Source organism: Macaca mulatta, chromosome 13 (genome assembly GCF_049350105.2).
Source record: "Macaca mulatta isolate MMU2019108-1 chromosome 13, T2T-MMU8v2.0, whole genome shotgun sequence".
Classification (NCBI taxonomy): domain Eukaryota; kingdom Metazoa; phylum Chordata; class Mammalia; order Primates; family Cercopithecidae; genus Macaca; species Macaca mulatta.
Window position 1 is genome coordinate 22,936,620 of NC_133418.1, and position 19,776 is coordinate 22,956,395.

General features: G+C 39.1%; 1 protein-coding gene and 1 long non-coding RNA gene across 3 annotated transcripts in view; both read left to right on the forward strand.

Moving 5' to 3' along the window:
- LOC106993134 (uncharacterized) overlaps nt 1-19,064 on the forward strand; it is a 104,446-nt gene extending 85,382 nt beyond the window's left edge. Inside the window, exons 5-6 of one of the 2 annotated variants that reach the window (XR_013402651.1) lie at nt 17,727-18,359; nt 18,756-19,064. This is a non-coding gene — a long non-coding RNA (uncharacterized LOC106993134). Of the gene's footprint in view, nt 1-17,726 lie in introns of both variants that reach the window. The other variant, XR_013402650.1, reaches the window with a different exon arrangement.
- Nucleotides 7,626-19,064, forward strand: LOC700460 (baculoviral IAP repeat-containing protein 8). Its single transcript, XM_077960220.1, is given in 3 exon segments — nt 7,626-7,823; nt 8,907-18,850; nt 18,979-19,064. Coding segments are annotated over 2 exon segments (1,026 nt in total). The 3' UTR covers nt 9,735-18,850; nt 18,979-19,064.
- Nucleotides 19,065-19,776: the final 712 nt, after the last annotated feature.

Here is a 19,776-nt window from a genome sequence, read left to right on the forward strand (position 1 = left end):
AGTTCATTTCAGCTCTTAAACTGCTTGCGTTTGTATTGTGTTACCTGATTTTTTTGACTATTATATTTTTGACTAGCTATTGCAACAGAAGCTACTCTTGGGTTTTCAAGGAAGACTGTAGTTTAGACATGTAAAAATGTCTTTAAAAAAAATAGCTTTTTTTTAAGTGCACTGTAAAAGCATCACATGGTCTAGCCTTGTAATAATTTTCCCTTTTTGGAGACCAGGATTCAGGGTGGGCTCTGCCCAGAGCTCAGAGATCCAGTTAAAAGATAGGTAGTCTCAATGTAAATAAAATTGGTCTCCTGATACAATCCTATGGTAGATTTCTATAATTTTATGGTTGATTTGGCATGCATCCTTAGTCTCCCTCAGACTTTTTCTCTCTGTACCTTGAGATGTATATTTCGCTATCTGAATTTTCGTCCAAGAGTTGTTTCCTCTTGTAGCAGGACAAGTGGCAGACAAAACTCCTCAGGCACCGAGTTATAGAAGGGAGGGGTTTATTCGGCCAGGTGCATCAGCAAGACTTCAGTCTCAGGAGCCAAGCTCTCCGAGTGAGCAATTCCTGTCCCTTTTAAGGGCTCACAACTCTAAGGGGGTGCACATGAAAGGGTCATGATTGATTGAATAAGCAGGAGGTATGTGATTGGGGGCTGCATGCACTGGCAATTAGATTGGAACAAAACAAGATAGGGATTTTCACAGTGCATTCCTATACAATGTCTGTAATCTATAGATAACAGAACCAGTTACGTCAGGGGTCAATCTTTAACTACCAGGCCCAGGGTGCGGCGCTGGGCTGTCTGCCTGTGGATTTCATTTCTGCCTTTTAGTTTTTACTTCTTCTGTCTTTGGAGGCAGAAATTCAGCATAAGACAATATGAGGGGTGGTCTCCTGCCTTATTCCCCCCTTTTGAGACTCTCACTCATTTTATTAGTGGGAGTTCTCACTTTCATTTTCACTATCCATGTCTTCTTGCAAGATAGATTGATAGCGATTTATATAGTACATTTGTGCTGAGGCATTTTGGTGAACTAAGGTAGTGATGAAGCTTTTTATCATTCGCAGAAGTACAGGTATCAAACAAGGGAGCAGTAAGCAGGTTCCCATTATTATTATAATTCATATTTTAAGAGTTTTAAATCCCCCTAACGCTGGGAACCATTTTCCAAACATGGCCCCAGGATCAAACCCATGCCACACTTGCACGGGCACATGTGCCAGTTTTGTCATATCTCTACCTATGTCTTCCACTACTTGCCCTTGATTATCTATGTGTAGACAGCAATTACTAGGGTTAAATTTTCCACAGACCCCTCCTTCAGCTGCTAGCAAGTAGTCAAGAGCCAATCTATTTTGATAGATAGCATTTCTCATCTGAGTTTCTTGCCGAGCCAGAATAGTCAAGGCTCTGCTGGTTTTATTAGTGATTATTTCTAAGACAGCTTGTAACCGTATGATTTGGTTGATCATGTAAGTGGGGGTCCAGTATCCCCATGAGCTATCTTGTGTCCAAGTAGCAGGCCCATAATATTGTATGATTCTCTCAGGGGGCCATTTATCATCTTTCCAATTTCCTATAGCTATGCTTCTCTTTTCATGGGAAGCATAGACAGGGAAGCCCAGGAGTTCACCTGTTTTTATGGGCAGTAGAAAGAAAGATGGCTTAATAGTGCCAATAACACAACTACCTGCCCACTGGTCAGGTAATTTGGCATAAGCTCTATGCCCACATATGCAATACAATCCAGTTGGGGCTGTCCAGTCCCGGTGGGACTCCGGGTGGGTCCACATGGTTTGCAACTTTGGGAATTTGCTAAATGGATTCCTCTCTGTTTGATTTGAACTCCACCAAGTGACTGTTTTTGTGGTACCATTATACAGTTTCTGTCCCAGACAACTAAGTCGTCCTACGGGGTGAGTGAATTCCTTCTCTAGCTATGCAATATTGTCCAATAATTGAGGCTTTTAGGACCCAGAAATTATCAAGGTGATTCTTTTGAGCTGAGAATTCATCAGGAACTGGGTCTGTAGGCACTAATTCTCGGGCTTCCCATGGCCATTGATCTCCCATTACAGTTCCTCCACATACATAACATGAAGTGACATTGAGAGACTGAGCTACATGCTCGGCTAATTGCAAAAACAAATTTCTTGTTTTTCCTGGAATTTCTGGTACTGGTACATTTAGTTCATCATAGAAAGTTTGAAACACTGGCTCAGGAGAGTGTTTGTAAACTTCTCCTCGAACCAAGATATTTACTCGAGGATCCAGTCTGGCCCCGTCAATTCCTAAGGTCACACACTCCTCTTTTTTCCAGCCAGGATCAAGCGTATTAGTTATTACTAGCTCTAAGGGGTTACATTGTCCCTTAGTATGGGAAGGGCCATTTTTTCCTTTCTGAAGGTGGACTGGATCATTTTCATCATTTTTGTTTTCTTTTATCCAAGTGGCCTAAATGACACAAGACCAGTATTTACATTTATTTCCACACAGTCCTAATTTATGACAGATGTACTTATTTTCTGCCATATAGCCTCTTTTCTAATTAAGAGAACCACATCTTATTCCTAACTTATTACTATTAATGACAGCACAGGTATCAAATTTTAAGGTGACTTGTTTGGGCATCCTTTTTTTTTTTTTTTTTTTTTTTTTTTCTGTTTCGGCTAACACTTTACTCGTATCATTTATGAGCTCCCACCAGTCCTCAGTCCTTAATCTTATTTTAAGAACTGTGGTCATGGGAGGCTCAGATGGGTCATAACACACATCCGGTTGGTCATTTCCTGGGCTACGTACCTTGTATAGAATAACATTATACAAACAAGTTCTTTTTAGAGTTCCAGTACACTTATAATAACAGTAAAATAATAGGACCATAGCAACCTTTTGTCCTACCTCAGTGACTTGATGTATACACTGGGAACAGCCCTCAGTCTGAGGAAGGTCAGTTGAAGTCCTTACTGTACAAGTCCAAATTTTAAGGAAAATGAGTCCCGTGATGAGTTTCCACATGCTTCAGCCATGCATGGACCAGTCAGCTTCCGGGTGTGACTGGAGCAGAGCTTGTCATCTTCTTCAGAGTCACTTTGCAGGGGCTGGTGAAGCTGCTCCCGTCCACGTACCGCCCGCAGTCTACTAATGTTTAAGGATGGTCTCGGAAGTTGGGCCCACTAGAATAAACTGAGTCCAACACCTCTACACAGTTATGTTCAACTGAGCTCCCTGATACCAGGAGCAAGGTGGTGGGGTTTAGGGTGTTGCAAACTTCAATGGTTATCTGGGGATTTTCACATAGCAAGCTTTGGCACTTGGTTAATCTAGCATTTGTTAACCAATGATGTCCTTTGGTATTTATTAAAGTTACCACAGCATGGGGGGCCTTTATATTCAGGTTTTGCCTAAGGGTTAGTTTATCTGCTTCTTGTGCTAACAGGGCCTTTGCTGCTAGGGCCCTTAGACCTGGGGGCCAGCCTTTGGAAACCCTGTCTAGCTGTTTTGAGAGATAGGCCACTGGCCTTGGCCAGGCCCCACAGCTGGGTTAAAACTCCAGCTGCCAGTTTTTCTCTTTCCGACACATAGAGTGTAAAGAGTTTTGTCAGGTCAGGTAGCCTCAGGGCGGGGGCTGACATGAGATTTTCTTTTAACTCATGAAAAGCTCGTTGCTGTTGGTTGTAATAGATGTAGTTTATCTAATCTACATTTTTATTAACTGTCACCTACTAAAATATTGACTCAAATCCTACAGCTATTTGATTTCAAGCTTTAAATTGATCTGGTATTCCTCGTGGGACTCCAATTGTGCCTAAATAGACATGAGAGTCGAAAGACCCATAAGGGGCTTCTCTCACTTTATGATGTCTAATTATTTTTTTTCCCTTCTGGTTGATGAAATGCCAGGGTGAAAGGGATAGTCAATTGGACTAAAGTACAAGTGCCACTCCAGTTATTCAGCAGAGTGTCCAGTAAAGGTCCACCACAATACCACCACACATCCGCTCAGGGATGAACAAGGGCTGACTGATTGATAAGCTCTTGAAAATTCTTAAGCTCACTGCATCCTTTCAGGTCTCCAAGGAATGCTAAGTTTCCTCCCTGCTGTGAGAGACATGAAGTGAACTTAATGTTGGGAGACGGAAGCTGGATGGCCCTTGGGGGCTGACCCGCAGGGACTTTGGGATATAGCAGAGAGAGCTTGGCATGACTTATTACTCCAGGCCGTAGAGTCCTGGAAAAGAGCTATCATGCAGCCTACACCTGGTTGACTGGAGGACCACATTAGTGGAAGGGGGACAATCTGGGCCTCTGGCCTGCCATGTGCACAAGCATAACAATTGCTTTTGTTTAATGTGCAGTTAGAATATTTGATCCATTTTAACCAGGCATTTGCATCTTGGTATCCTCTCTTAATTGCTAAAGTTTGTTTTAAGTCTTTAACTTTTATGGTCTTCTAGTAAAATGAATGTATGGTTTTAGGGAAATTACAAAAACCAGTTGGGGCAGTCCATCCTTACTCTTTAGTGGTCCACAGAACGTTGGACCAACTATGGCATGAAAGCTCTACATCGGGGGGGCAACACTCCTGATTGGCACTGGGGTCTTTATCGAAACGTCCCCGGATTAAATGGTCCTAGTTCACTAATGCCTAGTCTGAAGAGAGTCAGGAGGGACAGAAGTACTTTTCTGAAGTAGAAAGCTGTCTTTGACTTGGAAATTGACTTGGTTATATTAATAACTAGATGGTCAGCAACAGAATGAAGAAAGAAGAAAGAGTAATAGAATAGATTAAAAGAGTTAAATTTTTCTTAGCTTTAGTTTAGTAGGGTTTTCCCCTGGGACTATGGCCCACGACTCTGGAGAGGGTGGAGCTTTCTTGACTCCGGTGTGATGAGTCCATCCTTTTTTTGCTGTACGAACAGCAGTCCTGGTTAGCAGCACAAGGTAGGGTCCTTCCCAGGCTGGCTCAAGTTTTTCTTCTTTCCACCTTTTGATGAGAACGTGATCTTCAGGCTGGTGCTGGTTTACTGGAAATTCTAGGGGTGGCACATGTGCTAAAAGACTTTTAGTTTTTTTGTGTGTGTGTGAGTTTAAATGTGGGGACTTTAATGTGGGGACTTTATAGTCCTTAGTGCCTTTTTACTGAGAAATTTCCTTTAGCACCTATTTTTATTAGTTTTTAAACCAAAGAAAGCCAAATACCATTTTACATTTAGCAATGCTTCTCGTATGATTTTTTATACCAGATAAGTTAAATGTTATCTTTATATTAGTGTGTTATTAATGTTAAACCTAATTTTAATAAAACCTTGTAGACATATTTATTTAATTTTTAATGTTTGACCATAAGGTAAGATTTTGTAGACTCTTTTTAACCTTTTATAATTTTTGCTAAAGAGCAGGTTGGTGCTTTAGGAAAAACCTGTTATGCTTTTACTTTAATCTCCAGTTCACAGAAAAACTGGATGATACTTCTTTAACTTTAGCTAATATGTTTATACACAGAATGTTCTTTACAATTAATGTTTTAAAACTTGCTTAAACCTTCAAAACAATAATTTTTAACTTTTTAATGTAGGTAGAAATGTACATTCTTATGCCTGCTTATAATCCTTTTACCAAAGGTATATTTTGCTTTTCTCGTACACCTTGCAAATAAACTGTTTTTTTTTCCTTTTCAATAGTTTTACACTCAGGAGGCCTAGTTACTTTTAAATTATACAGCATTTTTTGCATAAATTCTTTTTTTAACACACTTTTTATAACCTTTTTTTTTTTTCACGACTTTTACAGGCAATTTTTTTTACATGCCTTAACTTTCTGACTTATTACAAACATTTCTTTATTTAAACAACCAGCTAATTTATTTCAGGACAAGAATTTACCATATAACACTCTTTTTTTTTTTTTGAGACAGGGTCTCGCTCTGTCACCCAGGCTGGAGTACAGTGGCCGGATCTCAGCTCACTGCAAGCTCCGCCTCCTGGATTTACGCCATTCTCCTGCCTCAGCCTCCCGAGTAGCTGGGACTATAGGCGCCCGCCACCACGCCTGGCTAATTTTTTGTATTTTTAGTAGAGACGGGGTTTCACTGTGTTAGCCCGGATGGTCTCGATCTCCTGACCTCATGATCTGCCCGTCTCGGCCTCCCAAAGTGCTGGGATTACAGGCTTGAGATAACACTCTTTTTATATAAATTCCGCCCCCGCCTTTTTTTCTTTTTTTTCGAAGATGATAACCATTCTTTTCCAAAGCGAACCATTTTTTTTTTTTTTTAAATGTCTGTGGACTACTGTCTAAGGCCACAAGATTAGAAGTTACTACAATACACGTTACACTGTTAACTTTTAGCAAACTTTACTTTTGTTGAACACCTTGTAAGTTTGGGATTTTAATTATCTTTTGCTATTAATAAGACCTTGTTTTGTGTCCAAATTAGAATTGGTATGATGGCTTTTAAAGGAACAGGGTACACCTTTTATTTTTTCTTAACTACTTGTATATCTCTTTCTTTCTCTCTTTGACTTTGTCTCTCTCTCTTTGACTTTCCTTTTGCCTCTGTCTCTTCCTCTCTCTCTCTGCCTCTGTCTTTCTCTCTCTCTCTCTCGACTCCCTTTGTGTCTGTCTCTTCCTCTCCGTCTCTTCCTCTCTCTCTCTCTTTGCCTCTTTTCCTCTCTGTCTCTTTCCTTTCTCTCTCTCTGCTGGTCTTTCCTTGCCTCTGCCAGCTGCTTATGCTGCTGTTCTCTCAACCACCATATGTTGTGGGCAGGGGATCTAAAACAAGCTGGTCTGGGTTCCCTGGCTTACAGGTTACCTTGTGCCATACCTTTGAAACAAGGGACCTGTCCACGCTCCCTTCTAATGGCCAACCTACCTCTAATGCTGGCCAGTCTATCTCACACAAAGTTTTAAGTTTTCCTGGTGTCATAGTACTCCATAGTCTCCCTTAAATCCTTTTGTTTTTGAAAATTTTCAACATAGTTCAACGAAATTTTCAACATATTTCCTAGTGCGGTGGGCTTACTTTGTGCCTCACCCATGTTTCCTCTAGACAAAACACCACGCTTACACCACACACACACCACAAAGCAAAGAATGGGTAAAAAGGGCACACACACACTTTTGTAGTTTACACCAAACCAAAATCAAAACCAAAATCAGAGTATCCAGAAATCCAAGTATCCAAAACCAAAACCAAAGTATCAAGCAATCCAAGTTAAGTCAAAAACAAAAACCAAAGTGCCGGTACAGGCACACTGTGGGTGATCAGGCCACGTTTCCACTCAAATGAAGTAGGCAAGTTCCCAAGACCAATCCTGTCAAGCAATTCAAACCAAGTCAAAACCAAAACCAAAGTGCCGATAAAGGCACACCATGGGTGATCAGGCCACACTTCCACTCAAATGGAATGGGCAAGTTCCCAAGACTGGTCCTGTCAAGCAATTCAAACCAAATCAAAACCAAAACCAAAGTGCCGATAAAGGCACACCATGGGCGATCAGGCCACTCTTCCACTCAAATGGAGTGGGCAAGTTTCAAAGACTAGTCTTACCAAGTTTTAGAAGTCCAGACTCCAAGTGCCCTTTCCTTCCCCGTGCTCAGCCACTGCATTGATCCTCCATGGGGGTCTGCCTCACACTGCTCTGGCGAGGCGTCCCACTGGGACAAATGCCTACCTGGGAGAGCTCTCAGGATCCGCGTTGCTCGGGCTGGTCGGAGTCCCCTGCAGGGATGTTCCTCAGGGCAGGTTTAAGCCACCTAAGGAGCTGCCTCACCTTCCGCCAATTGCCTCGCTTCCGGGTCGGGGAATCAAGAAATGTAGCAGGACAAGCGGCAGACAAAACTCCTCAGACACCGAGTTACAGAAGGAAGGGGTTTATTCGGCCGGGGGCATCAGCAAGACTTCAGTCTCAAGAGCCGAGCTCTCAGAGTGAGCAATTCCTGTCCCTTTTAAGGGCTCACAACTCTAAGGGGGTGCACATGAAAGGGTCGTGATTGAGCAAGCAGAGGGTACATGACTGGGGGCTGCATGCCCTGGTAATTAGATCAGAACAAAGCAAGATAGGGATTTTCACAGTGCATTCCTATACAATGTCTGTAATCTATAGATAACAGAACCAGTTACGTCAGGGGTCGATCTTTAACTACCAGGCCCAGGGTGCGGCACCGGGCTGTCTGCCTGTGGATTTCATTTCTGCCTTTTAGGTTTTACTTCTTTCTTTGGAGGCAGAAATTGAGCATAAGGCAATATGAGGGGTGGGATCCTCCCTTACTTTAATATGCAGATTTAGGGCTATTTAGCTGACAACTGCCAAAGTAGTGAACCAAGTTATCAAGAACTTAAAACTCTAAGGTAGGAAAAAAAAAAAAGTCTTTATGAATCTATAAGATGTACTTCTATTGGCATGCGTAATACGTCTATGTATTTATGTGTTGTGTACACAATTTTTCACTACTGAAAATATACAGAGGAGCTCTAATTAATTGGCTTAAGGCAATAAAAGCACTTGAATCAAATACTTTATCAGGAAAAAGGAAAAGACAAGTCAAATACTTTTTCAAGTTTATGTAACTTAAGTAAAATCTTTAATAAATAAGCTAGCTTTAAAATTATTAGAAATGCCTTAAGAATTGCCAGCAGGTTCTGGGTTACAGCCGAGGTGGAGGTAGGATGGGGTGAGGGTTGGTGGGGTGGGAGGTGGTACAAGGGCTTCGTTATTTCTTGCTGCCCGCTTCTGGCTTGGGGAAGTGGCAGGACCTTGGCAGGACCTTGGCAGGACCTTGGCAGCACCCCAAGCTGGCAAGGCGCTAATGGAGGGATGCGAGACCCCAGTGGCTGGGGCCCGGCTGCAGAGCCAGGTTGGCATTTCCAGATAGGGGCTCGGGCCGCACACTCTCTAGGACCCTCCCCTTGTAGCAAGCAGATTGTCGCGGGTAGTTTGGGCCAGCTGTCCTGGCGTGGAATTTCCCGAATTCAACAAATCCTCCAAGAAATCCATCCATCCATCCATCCATCCATACGTGGCAGATTATGAAGTATGGATCATTACTTTTGGGATGTGGATATATTCAGTGAACAAGGAGCAGCTTGCAAGAGCTGGATTTTATGCTTTAGGTGAAGGTGATAAAGTAAAGTGCTTTCACTGTGGAGGGCGGGTAACTGATTGGAAGCCCAGCGAAGACCCTTGGGAACAACATGCTAAATGGCATCCATGGTATAAATATCTGCTAGAACAGAAGACATGAGAATATATAAACAATATTCATTTATCCTATTCACTTGAGGAGTGTCTGGTAAGAACTGTTGGAAAAACACCATCACTAACTAGAAAAATTGATACCATCTTCCATAATCCTATGGTACGAGAAGCTATATGAATGGGGTTCAGTTTCAAGGACATTAAGAAAATAATGGAGGAAAAAATTCAGACATCTGGGAGCAACTATAAATCACTTGAGTTTCTGGTTGCAGATCCAGTGAAGGCTCAGAAAGATAGTACACAAGATGAATCAAGTCAGACTTCATTGCAGAAAGAGATTAGTACTGAAGAGCAGCTAAGGCGCCTGCAAGAGGAGAAGCTTTGCAAAATCTGTATGGATAGAAATATTCCTGTCATTTTTATTCCTTGTGGACATCCAGTCACTCGTAAACAATGTGCTGAAGCGGTTGACAAATGTCCCATGTGGTACGCCGTCATTACGTTCAAGCAAAAAAATTTTATGTCTTAATCTAATGCTATAGTAGGCATGTTATGGTCTTATTACCCTGATTAAATGTGTGATGTGAACTGACTTTAAGTAATCAGGATTGAATTCCATTAGCATTTGCTACCAAGTAGGAAAAAAAACGTAAATGGCAGTGTTTTAGTTGGCAATATAATCTCTGAATTTCTGGATTTTTCAGTTATTAGCTGCCTTATTTGCTGAATTGTTTTTACTGTTATTTAATTGAAACCCTAGACTAAGAAGCATCATATTATAACTGATCACAATGTGTATTCACAGTACATTGACTTAATTTCTAAGTGTAAGTGAATTAATCATCTGAATTTTTTATTCTTTTCAGATAGGCTTAATGAATAGAACATTCTGTATATAAATGTGGAGATTAGAGTTAATCTTTCCAATCACATAATTCGTTTTGTGTGAAAAAGGAATAAATTGTTCCATGCTAGTGGAAAGATAGAGATTATTTTTAGAGGTTTGTTGGTGTTGTGTTTTGGGATTCTGCCCGTTTTCTTTTAAAATTGTAAATATGTACTTGTGTGAATGATTTTTAAAGTGATTTTGCCATTTTTGGAAGGGCATTTAATGATAGAATATCATTGAGCCAACATGCACTGACATGCAAAGATGTCAAAGATATATTAAGTGTAAAATGCAAGCAGGAAAATACTATGTACAGTCTGAGCCAAATCAAAGCATGTATGTTTTTTATATGTGTAGAACAAAAGGTTTGGAAAGATATGCACCAAATTGTTAAATGTGGTTTCATTTGAGGGGGTGGGGGAATGGGCCTCAGAGGGGCTTTTGTAGGGGGCCTTTCACTTTGTATTTTTTTCATTTTGTTTTGTTTGAATTTTTTTTTTTTTCTTTTTAAATGGAGTTTCACTCTTGTCACCTAGGCTGGAGGGTAGTTTTATGAACTCGGCTCACTGCAACCTCTGCCTTCCAGGTTCAAGTGATTCTCCTGCCTCAGCCTCCCATGCCTCCTGTGTAGCTGGGACTACAGGCACCTGTCACCATGCCTGGCTAATTTTTGTATTTTCAGTAGAGATGGGGTTTCACCATGTTGACCAGATTAGTCTGTAATTCCTGACCTCCCAAAGTGCTGGGATTTCAGGCGTGAGCCACTGCACCCGGCCCCTTTTGAATTCTTTAGAAGTATAATCAGAATTATTAGAAAGCATTTTACTGATTTAAAAGCTTAGACAAGTTCAAATGCCTGCAAAACTACTGAACACTCAGCTTTAGTTTTTCTAATCCAAGAAGGCTGAGCAGTTGACCTTTTTGGTGCCAATGTGAAATTTAAAAGATTTTATGTTTTTCCTGCGTTGTGGATGAAAAATATTTCTGAGTGGTGGTTTTTTGACAGGTAGACCATGTCGTCTTGTCTTGTTTCAAAATAAGTATTTCTGATTTTGTAAAATGAAATATACAGTATGTCACAGATCTTCCAATTAATTAGTAAGGGTTCATCCTTAATCCTTGCTAGTTTAAGCTTGCCTAAGTCACTTTACTAAAAGATCTTTGTTAACCCAGTAGTTTAAACATCTGTCAGCTTATGTAGGTAAAAGTAGAAGCATGTTTGTACACTGCTTGTAGTTATAGTGATAGCTTCCATGTTGAGATTCTCATATCACCTTGTATCTTAAAGTTTCATGTGAGTTTTTACCATTAGGGTGATTAAGATGTATATAAGGCAAACTATTAAGTCTTTCCTTTACCTAAGTTTGCTTTCTTGACTAGTAATAGTAGTAGATATTTCCGTAATAAATGTTCTCTCAAGATCCTTAAAATCTCTTGGAAATTATAAAAGTATTGGAAAGAAAAGAAGAACAGTTTTTTAAATAAATAAATAAATACATTATATATATATATAGAGAGAGAGACAGAGAGAGAGAGAGAGAGAGACAGAGAGAGAGAGAGAGAGAGAAAGAAAGAGTCTTGCTCTGTTGTCCAGGCTGGAGTGCAGTGGCACAAACTCAGCTCACCACAACCTCTGCCTCCTGGGCTCAAGTGATTCTCCTGCCTCAGCCTCCTGAGTAACTGGGACTACAGGCACACGCCACCACGCCCAACTAATTTTTGTAGTTTTAGTAGAGATGGGGTTTCACTATGTTGGCTAGGCTGGTCTCAAACTCCTGACCTTGTGATCTACCTGCCTTGGCCTCCCAAAGTGCTGGGATTACAGGTGTGAGCCACTGCGCCTGGCCAGTTTTTAAAGTATATTTTTAAAAACACTTGAATAAGAGTCAGTAGGGTGTAAACTAGAAGTTTAAAAATGTTTCATAGAATGCCCAGTGTTTACATTACATGATTCTCACAACAAACCTATTGTAAAGGTGAGTAAGGCATGTTACTGCAGAGAAAACTTTGGGAGAAAAACTGTAAAAAATTATATTTTTGCTGTTATTTTCTAAGAGAAAGAGTATTGTTATGTTCTCCTAACCTCTGTTGATTACTACTTTAAGTGATGTTGATTTAAAATATTGCAAATTTAAATAAGAGTTTTAAAAATTAAGTAATGACTGCCCTGAAAAAAAATAATTGCCAGCATACATTTTTGTTTGGATTTATTAATCAAGCAATTTTATACCTATCCCTGTGAAATACCATAAGATGTCAAAATTTGGCATAGGGGTTACAAAACTATAAACCCAGCCCAAAACAGAATGATCTTTGCTTGTTTAATCTTTAATAAATAAGAAATTAATATTGGTTTAATGAAAATAGCTACATCTTGCATTATTTAGTAAAATTACCATAACTTCTAACCTTATGGCTTTACGCAGTCTAGTCCAAAGGCAGGAAGGAGGTTTGTTTTGGAAAAGGACTGTTATAATCTTTGTTTCAAAGCTAAACTATAACTAAGTTCACCCCAAAGTTAGTTCAGCCTACGCCCAGGAATGAACAAGGACAGTTTGGAGGCTAGAAGCAAGATGGAGTCAGCTAGCTCAGATCTTTTTTGCTGTCTCAGTTATGGCAGTTTCATAACTTTAAATGATGGCTATCACAGTTTTCATAAATAATCTAGGTAAACAGTTAAAATAAAATAATTAGGTAAATGTAATGGGATAAATATTTGTGGACAAACTCGTCATAATTGAGAAAATAAAGTTAAATTAAATAATAAGTATTTCATTGTTCGGGTATTTTCCAAGAAAAACATATTGTATGAAACCATTCTTTCTAAAAAAAAAAAAAAAAAAAAGTGTCCTTTTAAAAAGGTGAATAATTTTTATCTAATTCAAAATATATTGAAAAGTTATGTATAAAACAAGGTAAAAGGAATGAGAAAATAAGGGAAATATAAAGAAAATTATAGAAATAAAGTGGTATTTTTTGGTAAGAAAGCTTAAAGAGAAATAATTTTAGGAAAGAAAGAATCTTGTATGATAAATTTTGTCCTAGAATAAAGTGACTGGATAAGAAAGGGATGTTCAAAGCTATTTGTGAAAAACCCACAGCCAATATCATACTGAATGAGCAAAAGCTGAAAGCACTCCCCTTGAGAACTGGCACAAGACAAGGATGTCCTCTCTCACTACTCCTATTCAACATAGTATTGGAAGTTCTGGCCAGGGCCATCAGGCAAGAGAAAGAAATAAAGGGTATTCAAATAGGAAGAGAGGAAGTCAAATTGTCTCTGCAGATGCATGATTGTGTATTTAGAAAACCCCATCATCTCAGCGCCAAAACTCCTTAAGCTGATAAGCAACTTCAGCAAAGTCTCAGGATACAAAATCAATGTGCAAAAATTAGAGGCATTCCTATACACCAATAATAGACAAACAGAGAGCCAAATCACGAGTGAACTCCCATTCACAATTGCTACAAAGAGAATAAAATACCTAGGAATGCAACTTACAACAGATGTGAAAGACCTCTTCAAGGAGAACTGCAAACCACTGCTCAAAGAAATAAGAGAGGAAACAAACGGAAAAACATTCCATGCTCATGGATAGGAAGAATCAATATTGTGAAAATGGCCATACTGCCCAAAGTAATTTATAGATTCAATGCTATCCCCATCAAGCTACCATTGACTTTCTTCACAGAATTAGAAAAAACTACTTTAAATTTCATATGGAACCAAAAAAGAGCCCATATAGCCAAGACAATCCTAAGCAAAAAGAACAAAGCTGGAGGCATCATGCTACCTGACTTCAAACTATACTACAAAGCTGCAGTAAACAAAACAGCATGCTACTGGTACCAAAACAGATATATAGACCAAAGGAACAGAACAGAGGCCTCAGATATTACACCACACATCTACAACCATCTGATCTTTGACAAACCTAACAAAAATAAGCAATGGGGAAATAATTCCCTATTTAATAAATGATGTTGGGAAAACTGGCTAGCCATATGCAGAAAACTGAAACTGGACTCCTTCCTTACAACTTATACAAGAATTAACTCAAGATGGATTAAAGATTTAAACATGGCCAGGCGCAGTGGCTCATGCCTGTAATCCCAGCACTTTGGGAGGCTGAGGCAGGTGGATCACGAGGTCAGGAGATCAAGACCATCCTGGCTAACATGGTGAAACACCGTCTCTACTAAAAAATATAAAAAATTAGCCATGTGCGGTGGTGGGCACCTGTAGTCCCAGCTACTCGGGAGGCTGAGGCAGGAGAATGGCATGAACTTGGGAGATGGAGCTTGCAGTGAGCGGAGATCATGCCACTGCACTCCAGCCTGGGCAACAAACAAAGACTCCGTCTCAAAAAAAAAAAAAAAAGGATTTAAACATAAGACCTAAAACCATAAAAACCCTAGAAGAAATCCTAGGCAATACCATTGAGGACATAGGCATGAGCAAAGACTTCATGATTAAAACACCAAAAGCAACTGCAACAAAAGCCAGTTGACAAATGGGATCTAATTAAACTAAAGAGCTTCTGCACAGCAAAAGAAACTATCGTCAGAGTGAACAGGCAACCTACAGAATAGGAGAAAATTTTTGCAATCTATCCATCTGATAAAGGGCTAATATCCAGAATCTACAAGGAATTTAAACAAATTTACAAGAAAAAAACAAACAACCCCGTCAAAAAGTGGGCAAAAGATATGAACAGACACTTCTCAAAAGAAGACATTTATGTGGCCAACAAACATATGAAAAAATGCTCATCATCCCTGGTCATTAGAGAAATGCAAATCAAACCACAATGAGATACCATCTCATGCCAGTTAGAATGGCAATCATTAAACAGTCAGGAAACAACAGATGCTGGAGAGGATGTGGAGAAATAGGAATGCTTTTACACTGTTGGTGGGAGTGTAAATTAGTTCAACCATTGTTGAAGAGAGTGTGGCAATTCCTCAAGGATTTGGAACCAGAAATACCATTTGCCCCAGCAATCCCATTACTGGGTATATACCCAAAGGATTATAAATCATTCTACTATAAAGACACATGCACACATATGTTTATTGCAGCACTATTCACAATAGGAAAGACTTGGAACCAACCCAAATGCCTACCAATGATAGACTGGGTAAAGAAAATGTGGCACATATACACCATGGAATACTATGCAGCCATAAAGAAGAATGAGTTCATGTCCTTTGCAGGGACATGGATGAAGCTGGAAGCCATCATTCTCAGCAAACTAACACAGGAACAGAAAACCAAACACCACATGTTCTCACTCGTAAATGGGAGTTGAACAATGAGAACACATGGACTTGGGGAGGGAAATGTCACACACCAGGGCCTGTCAAGGGGTGAAGGGCAAGGGGAGGGATAGCATTAGGAAAAATACCTAATATAGATGACAGGTTAATGGGTGCAGCAAACCACCATGGCACATGTACACCTGTGTAATAACCCTGCACAATCTTCACATGTATCCCAGAATGTAAAGTATAATTAAAAAAAAAAAAAAGAAAAGAAAAAAAAGAAAAAGAAAAGAACGAAAGAAAGAGATGTTCAGGACAAACCAGAAAGTCCACGCATGTTACAAATAGTCTGTGTAAGTCACAATAAGAGGATTTATTTTAAAAAACTTTTACATGATCAAGTTGTCTATAATTAAAGGGAAATTATAATGGTCTTTCTAGAGATTGAGTTTGATGTTAAAAAACTACTTATACACTAAAAAATTGGTTAGAATGATGAAATTTTCTTAAGGGGTAGATTCACTCTTAGTAAATTATAAGAGACTTAAGAAGTTTTTTTAACCTAAAGCTCAGTTTTTATTGCATCTTGCTGCTTTTGGTTTTCTCTCCCCTCTAAAAGGGTGGGAAATAGTAATGCCCTCCTTCAACTTCCTTCAGCTCATATACGTTTTTTTCCCCTCAGATTCTGTTTGTTGTGTCCTGATGCTAACAATGTTTTCTTAAAGGTCTAAAGGAAGTATTTTCTTCCAACATAGTATTCTGTGCATTGCAGAAGGTCTTTTCTTTTGCCTTTTGGTAACTGGCTTAACAGATTTTATGTTTTATTGAAATAATTTCTATGCCATTATTATTAAGTTTTGGTTTGCTTAGAAAACACTGAAATTACTAATTTTTTTAAAAAAATTATGATTATTACATTCATGTATCTTTATGTATGTGCTTTTAAAGTTCTTGTGACATTGAGTTATAAGGCTTGACTCCTGGGTCTTAAAAGGACCAGTCCTGCTAAATCTTAAACACTGACAGCAATTAAAGGCTCATCTTCAGGACTGGTAGAAGATGCCAATCAAAATAAACTGCATTCTTGAAACACAGAGCCAGAAATTAAAGCTATTCAACTCAAGCCCAGGGACTATATTGGAAGAGGTGGGTGTGTGAGATTGTAAGGGCCAATTTTGAGAGATAAAATAAGTTCGATTTCTCTATAAATTAATCATAATCATTAATGTCAAAGGCACACTGATGCAAGATCAGCATATGGACCCCTGTATCAGATTAACAAGGTTTTCTTCTTTTTTTTTTTTCTTTTTTTGAGACAGAGTCTCTCTCTGTCACCCAGGCTGGAGTGCAGTGGCCGGATCTCAGCTCACTACAAGCTCTGCCTCCCAGGTTTACGCCATTCTCCTGCCTCAGCCTCCCAAATAGCTGGGACTACAGGCGCCCGCCACCTCGCCCGGCTAGTTTTTTGTATTTTTAGTAGAGACGGGGTTTCACCATGTTAGCCAGGCTGGTCTCGATCTCCTGACCTCGTGATCCGCCTGTCTCGGCCTCCCAAAGTGCTGGGATTACAGGCTTGAGCCACCGTGCCCGGCCAGATTAACAAGGTTTTCTTGAAGCATTAACCTACTCCTTAATAAAGGTTATAGAGGTTATAAAAGGCTTCTGAAAGTTATAGCTATGGTCAAGATAAAAATTTCATAGATTGTTAATATAGTTTTGAAAAACAAATTTAATTGGCTTCATGCTGTTTTTTTAAGGGCTTATTATTTGGAAAATTAAGTCTCTCTGAAAGAATGAAGGCTTTCACTTTTTTTTTTTTTTTGAAAATTCTTTAGTTATCACTTTGATCAAATGAATGACTTATTTTACAATGATCTTTCAACAAGTGTTTTAAACCCTTGATATTTGACAAACTTTCCAAAATCAAACTATAAATTATGTGTTTTTCTGACCTAATGAATCCTTTAAGATACGAGGTTCCCTAAAGTCCAAAAAAGAAAAAAAATAACATAATGTGGCTTATTTGCTATAAAGATTTTACAGGAACCATTGTCAAATATGAAATAGTATTTGGTTTTGTTTGGGCTGTATTTGTATAAATATGTTATTGGTATGTGTTCTAACATTATGGGAAACTCCTATAATTCTGATATGACTTGGTGTACATTATCAGTAATAATTATAATTGTTATGGTAAATTATTGTGTGCCATGGAGGTAACAAATTTCCTTGTCAAGTGTGTCTTTGACGATAGTTGCCCTAAAACTTTTTGTCATCCTTGGACAATTGTTGTTTTGCTTTGGTCCTCTTTAGAAAAGGTGGTTTTATAATCAGCTATAAAACTCTAACGGGTGCTCTTGAATGCAGGCTTCTGATAACTTTGGAAACTGTGACATCAGAATAGAGGAAAAACTTTCAGGATTCATGGAGTGCTGAAATATTCATGAATATCAAGCAGAACAGGAAGTAACTTCATGGATGGAACTAACAGAATGCTGAAGTAATCTTTTTGACCTTTTTTCTTAAAATGTTGATGATCTTTTGTTTTGTTTTTCAGAGTCAAGGAAATTTTTCTTTTGAGCTATTGACAGCTTTCAACAATTAAGTATACTCCTGTGAACACAATTTGGAGCATGTTTGTTTCTCTCTATCTGATTTCTCTAGAATTTGGAAACAATTTGTGGGTATTCTTAACTTATGGCAATATAATTATTTACATAAGTACAATAAGAATCTGTTTTCATTTGTAACAGAACACAGTTGGGCAAACTGGTTATTTTACCAAGGCTTTGACTGGAATGCTGTCTTTACTTTAAGGAATCAAACTTGACTTACGGAGCCAATAAAAGCCCCTTGGGAAAACTAGCTTCATACCTTGTCTACCCAGTCCCTGTACAGGGTTCCTGATCTGTGGTAATTAAAGAATGTCACTCTGACAGGCCCAGGAGTCCAAAGTTTATCCTGGAACCTCAAGAGGACAGGAATTCACCCAACTCATAGGTATTTTGATAGTACAAATCCATGGTTGGGCTCAGATTTACAAAAGTCTTACCTGAGATTCCTTCTATAGAAAAAGTTACATCAAAGCCAAATTAAAAGTCCATGAAAAATGTTTATTCTTGCTGCACTGTATACAAATAAACAGATCAAGTATAATACAGCAAATCAGTCTTATCATGATTTGTCTAGTAAAAATGGGAAACTGGGGAGAGAAAAAATGTATTTCAAAAAACTGTAGTACACTTGTTGGTAGATTCTAGTCTTGCCTAATGTTTTTCAATTTTTATTATTTTTTACAGTTTGGACTGAATTCTAATTTTTCTTGGCTGTAAGTCTTCAAAATAATGTTTTCAATTTTTTTTCTTCTTTTCCACCTCCACTTTTCCTAATTTGGAGTCACTGAAAACTAAGCTGTGCTTTTGTAAAGCCCTGCAGACTGAAGCTAGACAACTTAATCTTCAGAAGAAAATAATGGCAACCTATTTACATACGTAAGCCACTTTCATATCTGCCTACTGATACATAGACTTCAGAGGAATGTGGCCTATATCAATTTTACAGATTGTTCTTTTGTTTGTTGTTGTTGTTCTCCCTTCCTTCCCCTATTTTCTCTTCATAGGACATGAAACTTCACAACCTGCTAAAAATGAACTTTCCTAATAACTCAGAACCTACCCGTCTAGGAATAAACCATCCTAGCCTTGAGCAATCAGATGACCAGAGACTTATTTTCTTCTAAAATGCTTTCTCTAAAATATTTTAAAAAAGAAAAGAGGGGAAATGTGAAAGGGAAATAAAAAATCTTGGGGCCTCCAAATCACTAAGCTGGGAAAGTCAAGCTTGGAACTTCTTAGGGCAAATCTGCCTTTCTATTCAAAGTCATCCCTCTGCTCACTGAGATAAATGCACATCTGATTGCCTCCTTTGGAAAGGCTAATCAGAAACTCAAAAGAATGCAACTGTTTTGTCTCTCACCTACCTGTGACCTGGAAGCCCCCTCCCTGCTTCAAGTTGTCTTGCCTTTCTAGGCAGAACCAGTCTACATCTGACATATATTGATTGATGACTCATGTCTCCCTAAAATATATAAAACCAAGCTGTGCTCTGACCACATTGGGTACATATGGTCAGGACCTCCTGAAGCTCTGTCATGGGTGGGTGTCCTCAACCTTGGCAAAATAAACTTTCTAAATTAACTGAGACCTGGGTCAGAATTTTGGGGTTTACAGCAACAATTTCAAAAACTCACCACTGACCTACAATCTGGACCGCACACTGTTCCTCACACTCAGCCATGAAAATAGACACCATCCTATGAGCTCCCTCGGCCATGTCCTGCCACACTTCCAACATGTGTCCCCATCCACCATCTGTTGTCTTATTGCTGCATCCTACCCAGGCCCTGATCTCTGGACCC